We start from the raw sequence: 22,694 nt of genomic DNA on the forward strand, positions 1-22,694 counted from the left end.
CGCCTGATATCTGTGTGTCCGTAGGTGTATTAATTGTTTCTACTCGAAGGGGAGTAATTTCACGTTAACCATTAGCTTGATTAATTTTTATAGTTCCTTTGAGAATCTAGATGGAAATTTAGGGTTTGCCGTTGCCGTAAACGTGTTGCTATCTATAAAACGTTTTTTTAAACAAGAGAAATCTTTACCTAAGCAGAGAACGGTAACTTTTTAATAGTACTGTAAAGAAATCACGGTAACAATTACGTTTATCTTTGATATAAACAGTACATAAGCGTTTTGTTAAAGTTACGAGTATGATTTGTTTCTGGTTGGGCGCGAGGGGAAAGGGGGGGGTCATCAGAAAAAAATAGTTACTGCTTGGGGGGGGGCCATGTGGAAAAAAATTGCATGCTAGGGGAAGGTCATACAGTTTCGTAGTGGCAATTAACCAAATCCCACCAGCCCTCCCCCTCCCCCCCCCCCCTCCCCATGCTCATAAAAAATGAACGGTCCCTTATAAACGTGAAATAGCTTTGTACAGTAGAACCCCGATTTTGCGATCGTCGATCTAACCATATTCCCGATTTAACGATCAACATTCTGTGTCCCGGCAAAAATTATTTAAAAATCCGGAATTCGTTTACAACGATATCCCGACTTAACGATATGATTTTGCTTTCCCCTTGCCATATCTTAAAATCGAGGTTCCACTGTGTAATGAGAAAACTTACATGAAGCTGTTTCCAATGGAAATTGCTACTCTTTCTGATAAGGAGTCTCCGACAATTTTGACTGTCAGTTTGAAAATTATTAAAGACACCCATGCCACTTACAATTCAGGCATGGCACTGAACAAAATGGTTCGCTTGTGGTATATCTGACTCTGTATTTCCCGTGAAAGCTAACTAGAGTACCTAATCAATGATACAAAAGGAAGCTGAAAAAATTTCATTATTGTAGCAATGAATTGTATTCATCCCCTCAGAGTATGATACGACGGAGTCTGACATATCTGTCTATCATTCTTTCGGACAAAGGAACAGAGATAGCTTTTGAAAAGGTGAATAATTTATTGATATGTTTGACCACAAATTCTCTCCTGAAATTGCTGAAAAATAGATTGTTAAAGACAACAAACCTACATGCTATTGTAGTTTTTGTCCTGTGGCAACTAACATGCTAACCGTTTAATTTAGAGAAGAAAATAGACTTCAACAAGGTTCTGTGCATGCTGAACACAATAAGAGCATTTTATTTTAATATGAACCTCATAATATGACAGATTCGTACCCTTTAGTTATTACAAATCATTGCACCATTACTGAAAGCTTCCTATTGCAGTAAAACTTTGCATGAATTTCGTGCTTATCTAATCTTAGAGCTTATTAAATCTTGTAAGCTCCAAAAAAGGTGTGTTTGGTGTACACCCAAAGCTTACTGTCATTGACGGTCTTCAAGCCGATGGTATCACCCGGCTTCAGACTGATCACTCCACCAGTGTATAAACTGCCATAGTCGCCGCCTCCACTGCCGTATCCTGTCTGCAAAAGGGCGAAGGTTGCTCCGTTGACAGTAAGGGCTACGCGGTTGTGGCCCGAAGGTCCATCGTGGTAGGCTTCAAAAAATACTTGGGCGTAAATATAATAAAACCCTTTCTTCGTTACTTTGATTTGATCATTTTCAGTTGTGAACCCTCGGAATGTTGGTCCCTCCCGGAAACCAGTGATTGCTGAAGAAAGAAAACAAAAAGAACGTTGAGACGGTAAATCATGCGGTAGAGATTAGCTTTATGTTTGCCAAAGTTACAGGAGTCCTTTCGCTAAAGAAAACTCTAATTTTTCTTCGCAATTTAATCCGAATTTCCAAGCCGAACAGATATTGCACTCAAACAAATCATTAGCTGTTCGTGCTTAATCCAATCGTTTACCTGTCTTGGCCGGAACAATTTGCTTTCCCGGCGTTGTCCCTTCCAGCTGTCCAACTAGTACTTTTCTCTAAAGAGAGGAAAACAAATTATGCATAGTGGACCTGGAAACAGGCTGTGATATTCGAAGAGAGAGGTTTCTGGCAAAACTGTTTTCTGCGAAAATAAGAAAATTCAGATTATCAATTTTAGGGTTAGTAATTGGAAACATCGGCGCGAATAGTTTCCTCACTGGCTTTTCGCTCTCAAGGGTGGATCCGACCAGAAGAGGCCAACTCTCCAAACGAAACTGATAACCCAGGTACATAACGATTTCTTGGTTTCAAAGTTCAGAATATCTGTGAATAATATGAACAGTTAAAACCAATTAGATCTTAACGTTGTGTCACTGAATTCTCCCGGCTGTTTGATCAAAGACTTACCATTTAACACGAGAAGTGACTACTTTGGGTCATTTCCTTGAATTCTCATTTTGAAACTGGGGATCGTTCTACCATGAATAAGTATTGTCAAAGGAACAAAACCTTTTGCTAATAAATCATACGCGCTGTGTGTAAGGTGTGAGTTCAGTGCAGAACAAACAGCACACGTCCAAACTCTACTTCAATGGCAATCTATCCTGAATTTATTTCATTAAAAGAGGCCTTCTTTGAACTTATCGTTAAACACTTGCACAGATTTTAGGGTCAGAGACTACGTAGTGATATGTTAAAGATACTTACTGCGTTTGTCATCCCAGTCAGAAGTAAGAAAAGCAGAGCAGCTTGTCGCAACATGATTTGTGATCAGTTAACAAACGAAATGGACGAAGCTCCTACGAAGAGATTATGATGACATAAATATTAGACTTCTATTCATGTACAGTTCCGATACAGCATAATACAGTAATCATCAAATCCGTTATTTGTTGAGCGCATTTTGTTCAGGTTTAACCTTTAAAATAACTCCTCGTGATCATTAAAGTTCTCCCTTATCACTAAAACTGATTACCTTACCTTTTAAAACAAATGGCTGGCAGTCCTTTTTCCTCGGAAAATACAGGTACAAGAAAACCCACTGAAAACGGATATTTACGCTGTCGGTACAACCTGAAAGGACCAATCATGTGCGAGGAAAGTCCGATCCACAAACATTACACGAAGATAAGAAATTTGCCACGTGGTGTAATTTAAGCTGTGCTATTTTTTACTAATTAAAAACGACAGTCCCTGGCATGTTTGAATTCAATATTGTTTTCCAACCCAAACAGCTATTCAAATAACTGAAAACACACCCGCTTTGAATTGTTTTACTTCAGGATCTCTTCGACGAAACGCGGTTTTCCTATATAATCGAATTCGAACCGTTAAAAACTCAAAGGGCCTGTTATTTAAACAGAGTCTAACTAAGGCCGCAGTGGATCTCCAAATCTGTTTATAAGTGGGTTTTTTTAAGTAAGTAAATAGTTTTCTAGTCTGGGACGCAAGCCTTCTTATTCCATCAGCAGCAGACAATGTTTAGATATGATTGTTAGCCAAATTGAACACCATCTAAACTGTCTTTTAACAGCTGCATGACCCAAAGAATGTTACAACATTGTTTTCGAGCCAGTGTACGTGACTTTTCATTGCCTGTGAAGATAAATTATGGTAACTTGTTATGTAAAAGGGTGATAATCTCGATTAACTTAACAATTAATTATATTGATCACCTCATCAGTTGTGACTTCGAAATCAGCATATGTCTGTCATTCTCCGACAGGGGAACGGAGACAGCTGTTAACTTGTTTCTTGTTACTAATTTATAATCACTATTCCTCTCAGTAAGCCGAGAATAGATTGAAAATTTATGGTATTATTTAGTAAATGTTTTTCTTGTTCGTTCAATGAAAATAACAAGTTTGCGACACGGAATAAAACCATTGCGAATTTAGCGCTAGTTAAATTAAAACGGCAGAATTTTAAAGTTCTCCATCGATCATTACTGAAAATTACTTTTTCGAAAAAGAATTGGTTGACAGTCAGTTTCTTTGATCAAACAAATCAGTTACATGAAAATACAGGGTAAATCGTTTAACAAATTTTCTTACGCGGTTCGGAAAGCTTGTAGGAAAGTGCTTCAATTTTCAGCTGAGTGATGTGAAACTGTAAATGAAGCTGTTTGCAATGGAAATTCAAAGGAATGTAAATAGTGTATTGCTACTATTTCTCATCAAGATTGTTCACAATTACTTGAAAATAGCTTGTTAAAAAGTGTCGGAATAATTTATCAATTGTAAATGGCGTTTTAAGCATGAAGATTTAATATTTTAACAATTTTTTAAGCGGTTTGGAAAACTTGTAGGCGCCAAACATGTGACAGGAAAGTGCTCCAATTTTCAGTGCTAATATATGCGATTTAGGGACCGTTCATTTTTTATGTGCATGGGGGGGCTGGTGGGATTTAGGGGGGAGCCACGAGAAAAAAAATGGCACTAAAGGGGGGGGGGGCTACCAAAAGAAATTAAGTGAAAGAGGGGGGGGTCACCAGCAATAATTGGCTACTAGGGGAAATTGAAAGTGGCTCAACACAGAAACAGATGAAGAAATTGAATACTATATCAATTTTATTTAATGCGATTTTTCTGACCACTTTTGTTTTACATACTAAGGTCGAAATCTGCATTTTATTTTAACAACAACTGAGGCAATGAAGCATATCTGTTGCATGGAAAAGCAATAATGAATATATAAAACTGAAGTAGACAACTATGTTTGTACAAGTTCAAATTAATATAAAAACGTAACAGTCTCACTATTGAATAATCCGTGGGGGAGTAGTTTTCTACAAAGTGGTTGTACTCAGAACTATATCAATAGATTGTTTAATGTTCTGTTTAATAGTACTCACTTTTATAAAGACTGTTGATCAGTAAATTATTTGAACCCAGGAGTATCAGTAGACTCAGTAGTATGCCTAGTATGAACATCCAGATTAGTTTTAATAATAGAACTGTTGTTGGTGACTTCAGTTGACGGTAAATCTGAGCCGTAGGCAATCTTCAGAAAAGCTTGTAACTGTCATTTTTAATAGCAGTACTTTAATACCCAGGCGCGTAGGAGGGGGGGTTCGAGGGGTTCAAACGAACCCCCTTTAAAGATCAGTAATGGCGGAAGAAAAAGCACAATGAGGAGGTTGAACAACTACATGAGGTGTACCATGCGAGAGAGTAGAATGTCCGCCCTGGTTCTAATGCATATCAAATATGATATGCCTGTCAATCTTGACGAGATAGTCAATTTGTTCGAAGGCCTACACCCGAGAATGATGCAGTTTACCAGCTTGGTGTATGACTATCAGCAGATCGAATAGCTATCAGAACTCGACAGGGCGCGGAATGTACATTGAACTTTCTTGTTTAAGTTGAAACAATTGTGCCGTAGAAATGACGTATATAGCTCAAAAAGCTGCTGTAAAACAAATTTGTGATTTGCCTAAAATGGGTCTCAAAATGCAGGAAATGAGGTTTCTGGGAACCTAGATTTTCAAAAATTTCCGAGGGAGCATGCCCCCGGACCCCCCTAGTAAGAACGCCTCCAACGCTCAGCAACATTTGGGGCTCAACGAACACCCCTATCTAACCCTTACCTACGCGCCTGATATCTGTGTGTCCGTAGGTGTATTAATTGTTTTTACTCGAAGGGGAGTAATTTCACGTTAACCATTTGCTTGATTAATTTTTATAGTTCCTTTGAGAATCTAGATGGAAATTTAGGGTTTGCCGTTGCCGTAAACGTGTTGCTATCTATAAAACGTTTTTTTAAACAAGAGAAATCTTTACCTAAGCAGAGAAGGGTAACTTTTTAATAGTACTGTAAAGAAATCACAGTAACAATTCCGTTTATCTTTGATATAAACAGTACATAAGCGTTTTGTTAAAGTTACGAGTATGATTTGTTTCTGGTCGGGCGCGAGGGGAAAGGGGGGGGGTCATCAGAAAAAAATAGTTACTGCTTGGGGGGGGGCCATGTGGAAAAAAATTGCATATGCTAGGGGAAGGTCATACAGTTTCGTAGTGGCAATTAACCAAATCCCACCAGCCTCCCCCCCCCCCCCCCCCCATGCTCATAAAAAATGAACGGTCCCTTATAAACGTGAAATAGCTTTGTACAGTAGAACCCCGATTTTGCGATCGTCGATCTAACCATATTCCCGATTTAACGATCAACATTCTGTGTCCCGGCAAAAATTATTTAAAAATCCGGAATTCGTTTACAACGATATCCCGACTTAACGATATGATTTTGCTTTCCCCTTGCCATATCTTAAAATCGAGGTTCCACTGTGTAATGAGAATACTTACATGAAGCTGTTTCCAATGGAAATTGCTACTCTTTCTGATAAGGAGTCTCCGACAATTTTGACTGTCAGTTTGAAAATTATTAAAGACACCCATGCCACTTACAATTCAGGCATGGCACTGAACAAAATGGTTCGCTTGTGGTATATCTGACTCTGTATTTCCCGTGAAAGCTAACTAGAGTACCTAATCAATGATACAAAAGGAAGCTGAAAAAATTTCATTATTGTAGCAATGAATTGTATTCATCCCCTCAGAGTATGATACGACGGAGTCTGACATATCTGTCTATCATTCTTTCGGACAAAGGAACAGAGATAGCTTTTGAAAAGGTGAATAATTTATTGATATGTTTGACCACAAATTCTCTCCTGAAATTGCTGAAAAATAGATTGTTAAAGACAATAAACCTACATGCTATTGCAGTTTTTGTCCTGTGGCAACTAACATGCTAACCGTTTAATTTAGAGAAGAAAATAGACTTCAACAAGGTTCTATGCATGCTGAACACAATAAGAGCATTTTATTTTAACATGAACCTCATAATATGACAGATTCGTACCCTTTAGTTATTACAAATCATTGCACCATTACTGAAAGCTAGCTATTGCAGTAAAACTTTGCATGAATTTCGTGCTTATGTAATCTTAGAGCTTATTAAATCTTGTAAGCTCCAAAAAAGGTGTGTTTGGTGTACACCCAAAGCTTACTCTCAGTGACAGTCTTCAAGCCGATGGTATCACCCGACTTCAGACTGATCACTCCACCAGTGTATAAACTGCCATAGTCGCCGCCTCCACTGCCGTATCCTGTCTGCAAAAGGGCGAAGGTTGCTCCGTTGACAGTAAGGGCTACGCGGTTGTGGCCCGAAGGTCCATCGTGGTAGGCTTCAAAAAATACTTGGGCGTAAATATAATAAAACCCTTTCTTCGTTACTTTGATTTGATCATTTTCAGTTGTGAACCCTCGGAATGTTGGTCCCTCCCGGAAACCAGTGATTGCTGAAGAAAGAAAACAAAATGAACGTTGAGACGGTAAATCATGCGTTAGAGATTAGCTTTATGTTTGCCAAAGTTACAGGAGTCCTTTCGCTAAAGAAAACTCTAATTTTTCTTCGCAATTTAATCCGAATTTCCAAGCCGAACAGATATTGCACTCAAACGAATCATTAGCTGTTCGTGCTTAATCCAATCGTTTACCTGTATTGGCCGGAACAATTTGCTTTCCCGGCGTTGTCCCTTCCAGCTGTCCAACTAGTACTTTTCTCTAAAGAGAAGAAAACAAATTATGCATAGTGGACCTGGAAACAGGCTGTGATATCCGAAGAGAGAGGTTTCTGGCAAAACTGTTTTCTGCGAAAATGAGAAAATTCAGATTATCAATTTTAGGGTTAGTAATTGGAAACATCGGCGCGAATAGTTTCCTCACTGGCTTTTCGCTCTCAAGGTGGGATCCGACCAGAAGAGGCCAACTCTCCAAACGAAACTGATAACCCAGGTACATAACGATTTCTTGGTTTCAAAGTTCAGAATATCTGTGAATAATATGAACACTTGTAACCAATTAGATCTTAACGTTGTGTCACTGAATTCTCCCGGCTGTTCGATCAGAGACTTACCATTTAACACGAGAAGTGACTACTTTGGGTCATTTCCTTGAATTCTCATTTTTAAACTAGGGATCGTTCTACCGTGAATCAGTATTGTCAAAGGAACAAAACCTTTTGCTAATAAATCATACGCGCTGTGTATAAGGTGTGAGTTCAGTGCAGAACAAACAGCACACGTCCAAACTCTACTTTAATGGCAATCTATCCTGAATTTATTTCATTAAAAGAGGCCTTCTTTGAACTTATCGTTAAACACTTGCACAGTTTTTAGCGTCAGAAACTACTTAATGATGTGTTAAAGATACTTACTGCGTTTGCCATCCCAGTCAGAAGTAAGAAAAGCAGAGCAGCTTGTCGCAACATGATTTGTCTGATCAGCTAACAAACGAACTGGTCGAAGCTCCTACGAAGAGATTATGATGACATAAATATTAGAATTCTATTCATGTACAGTTCCGATACAGCATAATACAGTAATCATCAAATCCGTTATTTGATGAGCGCATTTTGTTCAGGTTTAACCTTTAAAATAACTACTCTAGATCATTAAAGTTTTCCCTTATCACTAAAACTGATTACCTTACCTTTCAAAACAAATGGCTGGCAGTCCTTTTTCCTCGGAAAATACAGGTACAAGAAAACGCACTGAAAACGGATATTTACGCTGTCGGTACAACCTGAAAGGACCAATCATGTGCGAGGAAAGTCCGATCCACAAACATTACACGAAGATAAGAAATTTGCCACGTTGTGTAATTTAAGCTGTGCTAATTTTTACTAATTAAAAACGACAGTCTCTGGCATGTTTGAATTCAATATTGTTTTCCAACCCAAACAGCTATTCAAATAACTGAAAACACACCCGCTTTGAATTGTTTTACTTCAGGATCTCTTCGACGAAACAGGGTTTTACTGTAAAATAGAATTCGAACCGTTAAAAACTCAAAGGGCCTGTTATTTAAACAGAGTCTAACTAAGGCCGCAGTGGATCTCCAAATCTGTTTATAAGCGAGTTTTTTTTTTAAGTAGGTAAATAGTTTTCTAGTGTGGGACGCAACCCTTCTTATTACCATCAGCAGCAGACAATGTTTAGATATGATTGTTAGCAAAATTGAACACCCCCTAAACTGTCTTTTAACAGCTGCATGACCCAAAGAATGTTACAACACTGTTTTCGAGCCAGTGTACGTGACTTTTCATTGCCTGTGAAGATAAATTAGGGTAACTTGCTATGTAAAAGGAAGTGATAATTTCGATTAACGTAGAAATTAATTATATTGATCACCTCATTGTGACTTCGAAATCAGCATATGTCTGTCATTCTCCGACAGGGGAACGGATGCAGCTGTTAACTGGTTTCTTGTTACTAATTTATAATCACTATTCCTCTCAGTAATCCGAGAATAGATTGAACATTTATGGTATCATTTAGTAAATGTTTTTCTTGCTTTTCAATGAAAATAACAAGTTTGCGAAACGGAATAAAACCATTGCGAGTTTAGTATGAATTAAATTAAAACGGCAGAATTTTAAAGTTCTCCATCGATCATTACTGAAAATTACTTTTTCGAAAAAAAAATTGGTTGACAGTCAGTTTCTTCCACCGAACAAATCAGTTACATGAAACTACAGGGTAAATCGTTTAACAATTTTTTTTACGCGGTTCGGAAAGCTTGTAGGAAAGTACTACAATTTTCAGCTCAGTAATGAGAAAATGTAAATGAAGCTGTTTGCAATGGAAATTCAAAGGAATGTTTATATAGTGTATTACTACTATTTCTCATCACGATTGCTCAAAATTACTTGAAAATAGCTTGTTAAAAAGTGTCGGAATAATTTATCAATTGTAAATGGTGTTTTAAGCGTGAAGATAAGAAATCTGCCGCACGGAGAATTAAATTGCACCAATTCGTCACTGATTTGTCCTAATTAACAAAGCCCGGCTTTGGCAAGTTCGATGGTCAGTCTGAATAAGTTTAAAATTCTCCATCGTCACAAAAAAAAAGCTTTTCATAAAAAGAATTGGTGGACAGAAACGCAGGGAATAATATTTTAACAATTTTTTTTAAGCGCTTCGGAAAACTTGTAGGCGCCAAACATGTGACAGGAAAGTGCTCCAATTTTCAGTGCTAATATATGCGATTTATAAACGTGAAATAGCTGTGTACACTGGAACCCCGATTTTACGATCGTCGATCTAACCATATTCCCGATTTAAAGATCAACATTCTGTGTCCCGGCAAAAGTTTTTATAAATCCGGAGTTCGTTTACAACGATATCCTGACTTGACGATATGAAATCGATGTTCCACTAAGTAATGAGAAAACTTACATGAAGCTGTTTGTAATAACTTGCTACTATTTCTGATAACAAGTCTCCGACAAGTTTGACTGTCAGTTTGAAAATTATTTAAGACACCCATGCCACTTACAATTCAGGCATGACACTGAACAAAATGGTTCGCTTGTGGTATATCTGACTCTGTATTTCCCGTGAAGGTTTACTAGAGTACCTAATCAATGATACAAAAGGAACCTGAAAAAACTCCATTATTGTAGCAATGAATTGTATTCCTCTCCTCAGAGTATGATATGTACGGAATCTGACGTATCTGTCTATCATTCTTTCGGACAAGGAAACAGAGATAGCTTTTGAAAAGGTGAATAATTCATTGGTATGTTTGACCACGGTTCTGCTCTGAAATTGCTGAAAAATAGATTGTTAAAGACTTTTGTATTAAAAAATGATTAGTTCCCGGTATGGAGCAAAAACAATGCTAATAGTTCGTAATTAAAAAATGCTAACCGTCGGAAAACTTGATGTCAAGCCGGTTTGCCAGTTTAAACAGCGACTTAAATAATTTCAGAAACCCACTCAAAATTCATGTCACTGATGTAAATGATTCGCCTTTGAATTACTTCAAAAAGTGGTGATAGATAAAGGACAGGTACCTCATAATAGTTGTTCTAACTTTGGATGGAAGGCCCAGTTAGGTGGCCACTTTCGTATCAATTAATTTGTAGTGCGTCTTTCAAATTGAGGTAATGGGCTAAGATCATTTCGAACCTTGATCACCAACTCTCCCTCCCCCCACCCTCCCCCCTCATTCCAAGGCATTCGACTCTTTCCGTGCCCAGGTAGCATGAACTATCCATGGGTAGGGTGGGGAATTTGAACCGGAAGTGTCAAGTTAATAAATTATTCGTCCCGCGGAAACTGGGGGATCTCTAATGGCTCACAAAAAAGGGTCTCCAACAAGTTTACAGGATTTTTTTGAAGGTATTTCTTTAAAAACGGAAAGATTCATGCAAGCGATACGTGTTCCCAACTGACGCTGCCAAAACTAAAAGGCGACTTTCGCAAATAGTTTTTAACAGCTTTTGACCTCAAAAGGAATCACTCCATCGAAAAATAGCTATAGTTGGCTAAATAAAATGGGCTGCGAAAAAAACCCCGCACGCTTTGAAGTTTTATCGGTCGGTTTCAAATACAAAAAAGAAAGCTAAAGATTTGTATTGTAATAAACCTACATGCTATTGTAGTTTTTGTCCTGTGGCAACTAACATGCTAACCGTTTAATTTAGAGAAGAAAATAGACTTCAACAAGGTTCTGTGCATGCTGAACACAATAAGAGCAGTTTATTTTAACATGAACCTCCTAATATGACATATTCGTTCCCTTCATTCCTCGCGAAGCGAGGTTAATAAATTTGTCGGGCCGAAGGCCCGCCGAAGATCGCGCTCGGGAGCTAAGCCGTGCGACCTCGAGCCGAACATATATTTATATATATGTATGTGTTTTTATATATTTCTGGAAGGTGTCCGTGCTGTTGCCTGGCAACAGTGCGCAAACAAAGTATGAATGACGTCAGACTGTCTGGCGTCGTCTGAAAAGAATTTGCATATATCGGAAAAAATATGGGTGCATGATCAAATTTCAACTGCAATGTTCATCAATATTCACTGGATAGAGAACTATCTCTCCAGAATATTTTCCCTTTTTTTTTGAAATCTTTTTTGTGAAAGATTGCATTGAAGAAATTACACGTTTGTGGCCGCGGTAAAATAAAAGGGCGAAGGAACCTCCGTTGACAGTAAGGGCTACGCGGTTGTGGTACGAAGGTCCATCGGGGTAGGTTTCAAAAAATACTTGGGCGTAAATAAAATAAAACCCTTCCTTCGTTACTTTGATTTGACCATTTTCAGATGTGAGCCCTTGGAATGTGTCTCCCTCCTGGAAACCAGTGATTGCTGAAGAAAGAAAACAAGAAAGAACGTTGACACGGTCAATCGTGTGTTAGAGATTGGCTTTATGTTTGCCAAAGTTACAGGAGTCCTTTCGCTAAAGAAAACGCTAGTTTTTCTTCACAATTTAATCCGAAATTCCAAACCGAACAGATATTGCACTCAAACTAATCATTAGTTGTTCGTGCTTAATCCAATCTTTTACCTGTATTGGCCGGAACAATTTGCGCGCTCTCAGCTGTCCCTTCCAGCTGTCCCAAACGTTGCCACGAAGAAGGAAAAAAAAAAGAATAGTGTATACAGTGGACCTGGAAACAGTCTGTGATATCCGAAGAGAGAGGTTTCTGGAAAAACTGTTTTCTGCGAAAATGGGAAAATTCAGATTATCAATTTTAGGTTAGTTATTTGAAAACTCGGCGCGAATAGTTTCTCGACCGGCTTTTCGCTTTCAAGGTGGGATCCGACAAGAAATGGCCAACTCTCCTACCGAAACTGATAACCCCGGTACATAAGGATTTCCTGGTTCCGAAGTTCAGAATATCTGTGAATAATATGAACAGTTGTAATCAATTAGATCTTAACGTTCTGTCACTGAATTCTCTTCCTCTTCGATCAAAGTCTCACCATTAACACGAGTAGTGACTACTTTGGGTCATTTCCTTGAATTCTCATTTTTAAACTAGGGATCGTTCTACCGTGAATCAGTATTGTCAAAAGAACGAAACATTTTGCTATTAAATCACAAGGACTGTGTATAAGGTGTGAGTTTAGTGCAGAACAAACAGCACACTTCGAAACTGTACTTCGATGGCAACCTATCCTGAATTTATTTCATTAAAAAGAGGCCTTCTTTGAACTTTTTTTTTAAACAAATGTACGGTTGTTAGCGTCAGAAACTACTTAATGATATGTTAAAGATACTTACTGCGTTTGTCATCGCAGTCAGAAGTAAGAAAAGCAGAGCAGCTTGTCGCAACATGATTTGTGACCAGAGTAACAAACGAAATGGACGAAGCTCCTACGAAGAGATTATGATGACATAAATATTAGACTTCTATTCATGTACAGTTCCGATACAGCATAATACAACATTATTACTGGCCAAATTTATCATACGTACCCTGGATAACGTGATCCTAAGGTAAAGATGATCCGTACCTTGATTCCTTTGATGTGAATCTTTAAAACCTACGAAAGATAAAGACGCAGCCAGTTAACTTGAGCTTAGCTCCGATTCATGTCTTGATAGATGTATTTTTCAGTCACCGACAGGCATACTCCGAGGTCTAACTACCTACGACCTTCCGATTACTAGGCTATTAAACTAGTCTAATGTGACAAACATCCTGCATACTCCTAGGATTTGAATGGTGCTAAGTGCTATATATATCTTATTCTCAACCCACCTGGACGAAGGCTGCTGTTGCAAGTTCCCAAAGGAAATGTCCTTCTCTTGAAGAGGCAGGGAGGTTAATGATGAAATAGGTGTGGTAAATGTAGCTCTCCCATTGGCTGGTGGTGACGTCAGGAATCAGTGGTTGGCAATGAACAAGGTAAACGCTAAGTGACAGCTGTCAGTTTTAGAAGATTGGCAGGCTCAGCTGCACTATCATTAAAAATTCCCCAAAAGAAAGCTCATTGTTATTCCCAGCCCCCCAACCTCGTTGAATTCCCAAAGCAACTCTCTCCTTAAAGGTTGGTATGTTTCAATACAATTTTTGATTAGCACGCAAGCCACTTTTGTCCACAAACCGAACTATTTTGGAGGAATTTTAATAAGATAAAGGTTAGTTCATAAGTCTTACGCCTCTTTCGTGCTTACCAACCTCCGCTTGCATCCATAACTCGACATTCCCACTCTGCACGTTTAACTGAAAGCTCATTGCTATTCCCAGCCCCCCAATCTCGTTGAGTTCCCAAAGCAACGCTCTCCTCAAAAGTTGGTATGTTCACGGGCGGTCCAAGCTCAAGCTGTGAGCGATGACCATCTTGCGTAATAGCAATCACGGCGCAAATATAAGAGTTTGTATGGGAATATTTACGACCCGGGGGGGGTGGGGTACTCCAAAAAAACTGGGTAGGGGTGTGCGGCCCGCTTCCCAAAACCCTTACCCTATTTATGACCAAAATCTGCGATTTTCCCTACCCTATTTATGACCTGAAGTAGCTTCTTCTAAAAAAAAAACGAACCCAGGACTAGAGTGCAAAAATCTATACCCTATTTATTACCAAAATGGCGGCAAAATGGCTAAAATCGATACCCTATTTATGACCAAAACAGCCGAAAAACCATACCCTTTGGCGCCGCACATACCTATATAGTCCATATAAGGGAGTACCCCCCCCCCCCCGGGGATTTACGATTTGGTTTAGGAGGTACAAATACTGGAAAGTTCTTTATAAAAATGACATACCTTGCTTCTAAGGTGTATTGCCAATCGTCTGTTTGCTATTTTGCGCTGATTTGAGGCCATTTTAACGAGTTTTCACTTTCTAGGTTTCCCACTCCTAAGAGAAAGACTCTCTCGTAGGAGTGGGACTGACCTAGACAGTGAAAACTCCCACTCCTAAGAAAAAGTCTTTCTCTTAGGAGTGGGAAACCTAGAAAGTGATAACTTGCTAAAATGGCCTCAAATCAGCACAAAATAGCAAACAGACAATTGGCAATACACCTTAGAAGCAAGGTATGTCATTTTTATAAAGAACTTTCCAGTATTTGTACCTCTTAAACCCGATCGTAAATATTCCCATACAAACTCTTATATTTGCGCCGTGACCGCTATTACTCAAGATGATCACCGCTCACAGCTTGAGCTTGGACCGCCTGTGGTGTGTTTCAACTTAACTACTAAGTCTGCGTCCCACGCATAGAATTTTTGATTAGCACGCAAGTCACGTTTGTCCACAAACTGAACCGGTGTCAAATATTTTACAGGTTAAAAACAAGTGTTGGGCATAAGTAAAACTTGATATATCAGCAATTTGGCTCATATTGCCATTCGCCCTTATGGATTATTTTAAAACAAACATTTTGTCAAAGGCAATTATAACATAGCGTGCGTGCCTCCCTATCTAATTCCTGTAGGTGGATTGCATTGCCGCCATGTTGGTGGACCAAGCAAAAGAACATCTGTTCACCAAGTTTGCATAAAATTGGCCGCTATGACGTCACATGCAAACCATCAATTGCAATCATCACGGTATATTTCTCAACAAACGCTCGGCCGTGCGTCCATAAGATGAAAAACAAGCATGGAAATACGTTTGTCTACATTTTCAATGACTTTAAACTAATTCAAAGTAGCAAATTTTAATTGAAATTTTTAGATGAAACGTCCTAGTTTAAACCATACCATCGTGGCGTGTTTGTAACCAACCAATAAGAACCTTTGTTTTTCTGTACAGTGCATTGAGAGAATTTTGTAATCCATCGTTAACGTCTTATCAAGATCGATTTTGAGAAACATTTTACAAGGAAAATTAAAGAAAAAAACGTTACATGACGTTTCGATGACTTCATGTCATCATTATCAAATGCTGTAAAAGAATTACCATAAGAGACATATATATATATACAGCTGTTTCTACAAAGGTTGTCCAAAAAAAGTGTTAAAGCGTACGCGACAATGCCGAAAGGTAGTCTGGGATATGCTAGAAATACCCAATAAATTTCAATACTCGGAATCCATAATGCCTCGACCGTACAGTGAATACTTAAGATGGCGGGTAATATGGATTCTGAGCTTTTATTGAAATTTATTGGGTATTTCCAGCATATCCCAGACTACCTTTCGGCATTGTCGCGTACGCTTTTACGCTTTTTTTGGACAACCTTTGTCGAAACAGCTGTATACAGATAGAGATGTGTGTGAATTACAAAAATGCAATTATAGTAAAAGAAGAGCATGCAAATGTTTATACAAAGTGTTTGGCGCGAATAGAGTCACTCTGAGTGTTAAGCTTTGGTCCTTTCTTCCTGATCAAGAGCATTTCAAAAATCAAGCATTCAAACTTGCTCCGGCATTTTTAAGAATTTTGAAATTCTCCCGTAGGTCCGTTGGTCTCAAACCATGTTTGTCCTTGAAGTGTTTGCCGATTACGGAATGTTCCTCTGCACGTTGTTGGAGGTGGCCGCACGTGTAACCGATATAATTTGCATCGCACAAATTGGTTAACAATAACAATCTTTAATGGCTCGCAAAGAAGGGTCTCCAAGAGGACGGTTTACAGCATTTTTTTGAGGGTATTTCTTTAAAAACGGTATTCTATGAAAGGGGTGTTGGATAGGATTAGATTTCATAGCATGATGGCCAAGTCATTTGTCGCTCAACGTGAAAAACATCAAGGCAGTTTGATCTTCCTTGATAGTCGCTGTCCGTAGAGCATGGCAAATGACGAATGAAAGCTAAACACAACGATATCTTTTAGATGGTAAATTCATTCAAAGCTATACCTTGCATATATGAGATCCTAAACGCATTTGGTATTAGAAAATATGCATCGGAAAGCGATATTTTCCCCCCCACTGACATTGCTAAAACTAAAAGGCGACATTGGCAAATATTTTATAAACAGCTTTCGACCTCAAAAGGAATCACTCCATTGAAAGATACTTGGCTAAATAAAATGGGCTACGGAAAAAAAACCGCACGCTTTGAAGTTTTATGGGTCGGTTTCAAATACAAAAGAGAAAGCTAAAGATTTGTATTGTAATAAACCTATAGCTACATGCTATTGCAGTTTTTGTCCTGTGGCAACTAACATGCTAACCATTTAATTTAGAGAAGAAAATAGACTTCAACAAGGTTCTGTGCTCGCTAAACACAATAACAGCATTTTATTTTAACATGAACCTCATGATATAATAGATTCTTGTTCCCTTCATTTAAGTAGGTATTACAACTAATTGCACCATAACTGAAAGCTAGCTACTGCAGTAAAACTTTGCATGAATTTCGTGTTTATGCAATCTTAGAGCTTATTAAATCTTTTTTAATTTCTATTAAATTAAAAAAGGTGTGTTTGGCGGACACCCGCAGCCTGCTGTCATAGACGGTCATCAAGCCAATGGTATCCCCGGCCCGCAGCCTGATCACTCCGGCAGTGTATACGCTTCCATAGTCGCCTCGTCCCCTTGGATTTCATCATATTCAGTTGTGAACCCTTCGAATGTTGGTCCCTCCTGGAAATCATTGATTGCTGAAGAAAGAAAACAAAACAGAACGTTGAGATGGTCAATCGTGCGTTAGAGATTAGCTTTATGTTTGCCAAAGTTTCAGGAGTCCTTTCTTTCAAGAAAACTCTAGTTTTTCTTCGCAATTTAATCCGAATTTCTAAGCCGAACAGATATTGCACTCGAACGAATCATTAGCTGTTCGTGCTTAATCCAATCGTTTACCTGTATTGGCCGGTTGCGCAGTCATAGCTGTCCCTTCCAGCTGTCCCAAAGGTTTCTAGAAAGAAGGAAAAAAAAAATAGTTATGTATACAGTGGACCTGGAAACAGTCTGTGATATCCGAAGAGAGAGGTTTCTGGCAAAACTGTTTTCTGCGAAAATGGGAAAATTCAGATTTTCAATTTTAGAGTTAGTAATTGGAAAACTCGGCGCGAATAGTTTCCTCACTGGCTTTTCGCTCTCAAGGTGGGATCCGACCAGAAGAGGACGACTCTCCAACCGAAACTGATGTCACCGGTACATTAGGATTTCTTGGTTCCGAAGTTCAGAATATCTGTGAATAATATGAACACGTGTAACCGATTAGATCTTAACGTTGTGTCACTGAAATCTCTTCCTGTTCGATCAAAGTTTCACCATTTAACACGAGAAGTGACTACTTTGGGTCTTTTCCTTGAATTCTCATTTTAAAACTAGGGATCGCTCTTCCGTGAATCAGTATTGTCAAAGGAAAGAAACCTTTTGCTAATAAATCACACGGGCTGTGTTAGGTGTGAGTTCAGTGAAGAAGACTGCCGAACAGACGGCGAAACTCTACTTCGATGGCAACCTATCCTGAATTTATTTCATTAAAAGAGGCCTTCTTTGAACTTATCATTAAACACTTGCACAGTTTTCGGCGTCAGAAACTACTTAATGATATGTTAAAGATACTTACTGCGTTTGTCATCGCAGTCAGAAGTAAGAAAAGCAGAGCAGCTTGTCGCAACATGATTTGTGATCAGTTAACAAACGAAATGGACGAAGCTCCTTCTTTCACGCCAAATACAGGCACGAGATATTTACGCTCTTGGTACAACCTGAAGGGAGTAATCACATACGAGAAAAGTGCAATCAATAAACATTAAACAGCTGAGTAATGAAAAAACTAAAATGGAGATTTTCACAATGTCAATAGCACCAAAAACAGGTGAAATAGGAAAGGGAATGTAGAATATGATTGTTACTTTTTTTCTTAATCACCATTTCTCACAATTTCTTGAAAACAGATTGTTAAAAACTAATAAAATTATTTATTAAATGAAATTTGCGCTGTGAGGTAAAAAACTGTGCTAATATTTCGTAATTAAAAACAACAGCGTCTGGCAAGTTTGATTTCAACCTAGTTTTCCAATCCAAACAGCTATTCAAATAAATTAAAACAAATCCACTTTTAATTCAAGACCTCTTCGTTGCTTGTCAGTAAACAGACTTTCACTGTAAAATTGAATTCGAACCGTTTCAGACTCAAACAATTTGTTAATTATGAAAACTTTTTTTGATCCAGTGTACCTCATTTTTCATTGCCTGTGAAGTTAAATTTTGGTAATCCGTTACGTAATAGATAGGTGGTAAAACGTGCAATGAATTATAGCGATCACCTCAGTGTGATTAAGTTATCAGACGCATACACGTGTCTCAGTCATTCTTTGTAACAAGGGAACAGAGATAGCTAAACTGCAAGCAGTCCCTTTCTGGATAGTCGAGAAGTCACGCGAAAAAGCCGAGCACGAGAAAACTGGAGCAAACGAGCGGAAGGGGGCTTGGGGAGAGGCCTCTCCCCCAATCTCTTCTCGTTTATTTCTCCTCGCTCCAGTCTCGCTGCGTTGTGAGCGCAACCTTCTAGACTAACCAGAAAGGGACTGCTTGCAGTCTAGAGATAGCTGTTGAGATTCTTAATGGCTTCTCAGTTGTTACTATATTTTGATTACGATATCACTTAGTTGTCAAAGAATAGATTGTTGAAAATTCATGGAATCATTTAGTAAATGTTTTAGTTGTTTTATTGAAAATAAAATAATAATAACAAGTTTCATGCATGGAGTAAAACCGTTGCGAATTTAGTCGTAATTAAACACGTAATTAAAAGTCTCCGTCATCACTGAAATTACTTTTTCCTAAAAAGAATTGATTAAGAGGCTTCCTTCCACGGAACAAGCCAGTTACTTAAAAACGCAGGGGAAAATATTTTAACAATTATTGTTAGGCACCAAACATGTGACAGAAAAGTGCTCAAATTTTTGCTGCTAATATTTGCTTTTTATAAGCTTTACACAGCTGAGTGATAAGAAAACTTATAGGAAGTTGTTTCCAATGGAAATTCAAAGGAATGTAAATAGGCTATTGCTACTGTTTTTCTTATCACGATTGCTCACAGTTACTTGAAAAAAGATTGTTAAAACTTAAGTGTCGGAAAGATTTATCAATGTTCTTGTTTTGTTATCATGAAGATAAGAAATCTGCCACTTGGATGAAAAACTTTGCCGATCTTTTTCGTAATTAAAAACGGCAGCCTCCGGCAAGTTTGATAGTCAATTTGAATAATTTGAAAGACACCCACTCCAAGCCTTCTTCTTCTTCTTATCGTCGTTAACGTCATATATTTTTTTTTTTTTTTTCACAAGGCAAATGAACCACGAGTATCGCCCCAAATGTCTCGTGAAATGAAGATATTATGCAAGGCATCGCTTTGATTTTCACTCTGAAGTATCCATCTACACATCCTGCCTTAACATAGCCGTTCCTAACAGAAGACCTAATAGAAAGTTTTATTACTGGCCAAATTTATCAATCATAGCTTGGATAACGTGGTTCTAAGATAAAGATGATCCGTACCTTGATTTCTTTAATGTGAATCTTCAAAACCTACGAAAGATAAAGACGCGGACAGTAAACTTGAGCTTAGTTCAGATTCATATCTTGATATATGTATTTTTCAGTCACCGACAGGCATAATCCGAGGTCTAACTACGGGAGTTGAACCTATGACTTTCCGATTACTAGTTTGGGTGTCTACCGCTAGGCCAAAGGAGACTCGTGGTAGCTAGGCCATTAAACTAGCGTCATGTGACAAACATCCTGCATACTGTTAGGATTTGAATGGTGCCAAGTGCTATATGCACAATTCATATCTTATTCTCAACCTACCTGGACGAAGGCCGCTGTTGCAAGTTCCCAAAGGAAATTTCCCTCTATTGAAGAGGAAGGACGATTTATGATGAAAAAGGTGTGGTAAATGTAGTTCTTCCATTGGCTGGTGGTGACGTCACAAATCAGCGCTTGGCCATCAACAAGGCAAACACTAAGTGACAGCTGTCAGTTTTAGAAGATTGATAAGCCTAACAATAACAATAAGAATTCCCCCAAAAGAAAGCTCATTGTTATTCCCAACCCTCCAATCGCGTTTAGTTCCCAAAGCAACTCTCTCCTTAAAGGTTGGTATGTTTCAATAGAACTTTCGATTAGCACGCAAGTCACGTTTGTCCACAAATTTAACTATTTTGGAAGAATTATTAATGGAATAAAGGTTACTTCATAACTCTTCTTACAGACTGGTCTATTGTTGTGCTATTGACTACAAGTTTTACTTGTTTCCATTATTTCGAGTATAAAACCAATCTTATGATACTACTGCTAGAGAAAGTAGTGTTGCTCTCGATTACGCCGTGAGCAACTCTAACGCCTCTTTCGTGCTTAGCAACCTCCGCTTGCATCCACAATTCGACAATCGCACTTTGTTCGTTTATCATTTCTTAAACAAAAAAACATCATTGAGCCCGGAGTTAAAAAAAGGCTGGCTGCTCAGTCTCATGCTAAAGTACCACAGGAATGATTTCATTTATACGCTTTGCACGGTGCAAGTTTGGCTTATTCTCTTGAAAATGTTACCATCAGGTAACCAAAGCGACGCTTTCATTGGAGTAATCTTTTGTTTACATTTTCCAGAATTTCTGGCTTATTCCCACTCAAATGTTCCTCACAGTTACCTTACTTCTGTCTGATGAACTACAAGGAAAACGTAGGTAGCATAAAACAAACCATGCAAACAATCCCAAAGAGAAATCACTTCAACCCTGAAAACAGCGCTGGGATGAAAGGCTGTTTTATATCCCCCAATTAGCAGGGCTATTTTAAGCAAAGGCCCTTAAATTTTAGTATAATTATTTTAAATTCGGCTTTTACAATTATGGTTGTAATTAAAAATTTTAGATGAAACATCCTAGTTAAAACTATACCATAGTGGCGTGTTTGCAACCAACCAGTAAGAACCTTTGATTTTTCTGTACAGCGCATTGAGAGAATTTTGTAATCAATCAATTGCGTAAAACATTTTTCCGCCCACTACTTTTTTGTCCCTATGTAATAATAGAATTGGTTCATGCTTTTAGCTGTGCGTATATCGAGTTATGGATGCATGCTGGAAGTTTGGAGAGCAAGAGAGAAGCGTAAGATTTATCTTCACATTTAGGCAAGTCAACAAGACTAGAAATTCAACAAGACTAGAATACGTTTATCAGTGATTCTTCCGCCGGTGCGTGAACTATTTTTGATGGAATAAAGGACTGATTTATTGATGTGCTATTGACAGCAAGTTTTACCTAATCCATTATTTCGAGTATAAAACCGCTCTTATGATACTACTGCTAGAGAAAGTAGTGTTGCTCTCGATTACGCCGCGATCAACTCTAACGCCTCTTTCGTACTTAGCAACCTCCACTTGCATCCACAATTCGACAATTGCACTCTGTTCGTTAACCATTTCTTAAAAAACATCATTGAGCCGGAGTTAAAACAAGGCTGGCTGCTCAGTCCCATGCTAAAGTACCACAGTAACGATTTATTTTTTACGCTTTGCACGGTGCAAGTTTGGCTTATTCTCTTGAAAATGTTATTGAACGTGCTCTTTGCAATTCCAATTAAATTAAAGGTTTTCTTGCTAGATGAATTGCAATAAAAACCCGGTTGAAAAAAGTAGGGATCAAAGAAAGCAAAACAAATTAACGGACGACTTTTGTTTGTTTAAATGTTTTTAAATTAAGTTAACGGTTGCCTTTTGGGAGGAACCCAGAACAGAACTGGATAGGCGCCATATTTAACAATTAGATTATGAGCTCGAAATTTCGACTATCACGCATAGAAATCGAGAGTGAATAATCCAGTTGTTTTAGTAAAAATCTGCTATTTGTTCAAATCTTGCATGTAACAATAAGACAGGTTCACGTTAACACTAAAAAAATTGAGAATTTGCATCCATGTAAGTAAACTTGTAAAAATCATGTAAATATTCCAAAAGATACTGTAAATTCCAATTTGCATAGTTTTATACCATTTACAGGGTTTGGAAAATACTGTAATAATCATGTAAATTTTATTACTAAAACGTGTAAATACCATGAAATA

At 38.2% G+C, this 22,694-nt stretch overlaps 3 protein-coding genes across 4 annotated transcripts in view; all 3 read right to left on the minus strand.

Annotated features, from left to right (window-relative positions):
- LOC146467275 (uncharacterized) overlaps positions 1-22,694 on the minus strand; it is a 118,761-nt gene that overhangs the window by 88,646 nt on the left and 7,421 nt on the right. The window lies entirely within an intron of this gene.
- Positions 1,209-13,927, minus strand: LOC146467280 (uncharacterized). Of its 2 annotated transcripts, XM_085126228.1 has the most exons (5): positions 13,486-13,927; positions 13,200-13,267; positions 2,629-2,720; positions 1,910-1,976; positions 1,209-1,711 (listed from the first exon to the last, which is right to left on the minus strand). In XM_085126228.1, exons 3-5 carry the CDS (start codon positions 2,680-2,682, stop codon positions 1,368-1,370), a joined length of 465 nt encoding a protein of 154 aa, XP_084982354.1. In that variant the 5' UTR covers positions 2,683-2,720; positions 13,200-13,267; positions 13,486-13,927; the 3' UTR covers positions 1,209-1,367. The 2 variants fall into 2 exon arrangements, with proteins under 2 accessions (XP_084982354.1, XP_084982355.1); XM_085126229.1 differs by lacking the exons at positions 13,200-13,267; positions 13,486-13,927 and adding an exon at positions 2,902-3,040.
- Positions 6,723-20,494, minus strand: LOC146467281 (uncharacterized). The gene is made up of 5 exons (XM_085126230.1): positions 20,442-20,494; positions 20,130-20,159; positions 18,193-18,334; positions 7,424-7,490; positions 6,723-7,225 (listed from the first exon to the last, which is right to left on the minus strand). The coding sequence occupies exons 3-5, from the start codon at positions 18,244-18,246 to the stop codon at positions 6,882-6,884; spliced, it is 465 nt and encodes a 154-aa protein (XP_084982356.1). The 5' UTR covers positions 18,247-18,334; positions 20,130-20,159; positions 20,442-20,494; the 3' UTR covers positions 6,723-6,881.

This window comes from Pavona decussata, unplaced genomic scaffold (assembly GCF_977016875.1).
Source record: "Pavona decussata unplaced genomic scaffold, jaPavDecu1.1 SCAFFOLD_137, whole genome shotgun sequence".
In the NCBI taxonomy this organism is placed as follows: Eukaryota; Metazoa; Cnidaria; class Anthozoa; order Scleractinia; family Agariciidae; genus Pavona; species Pavona decussata.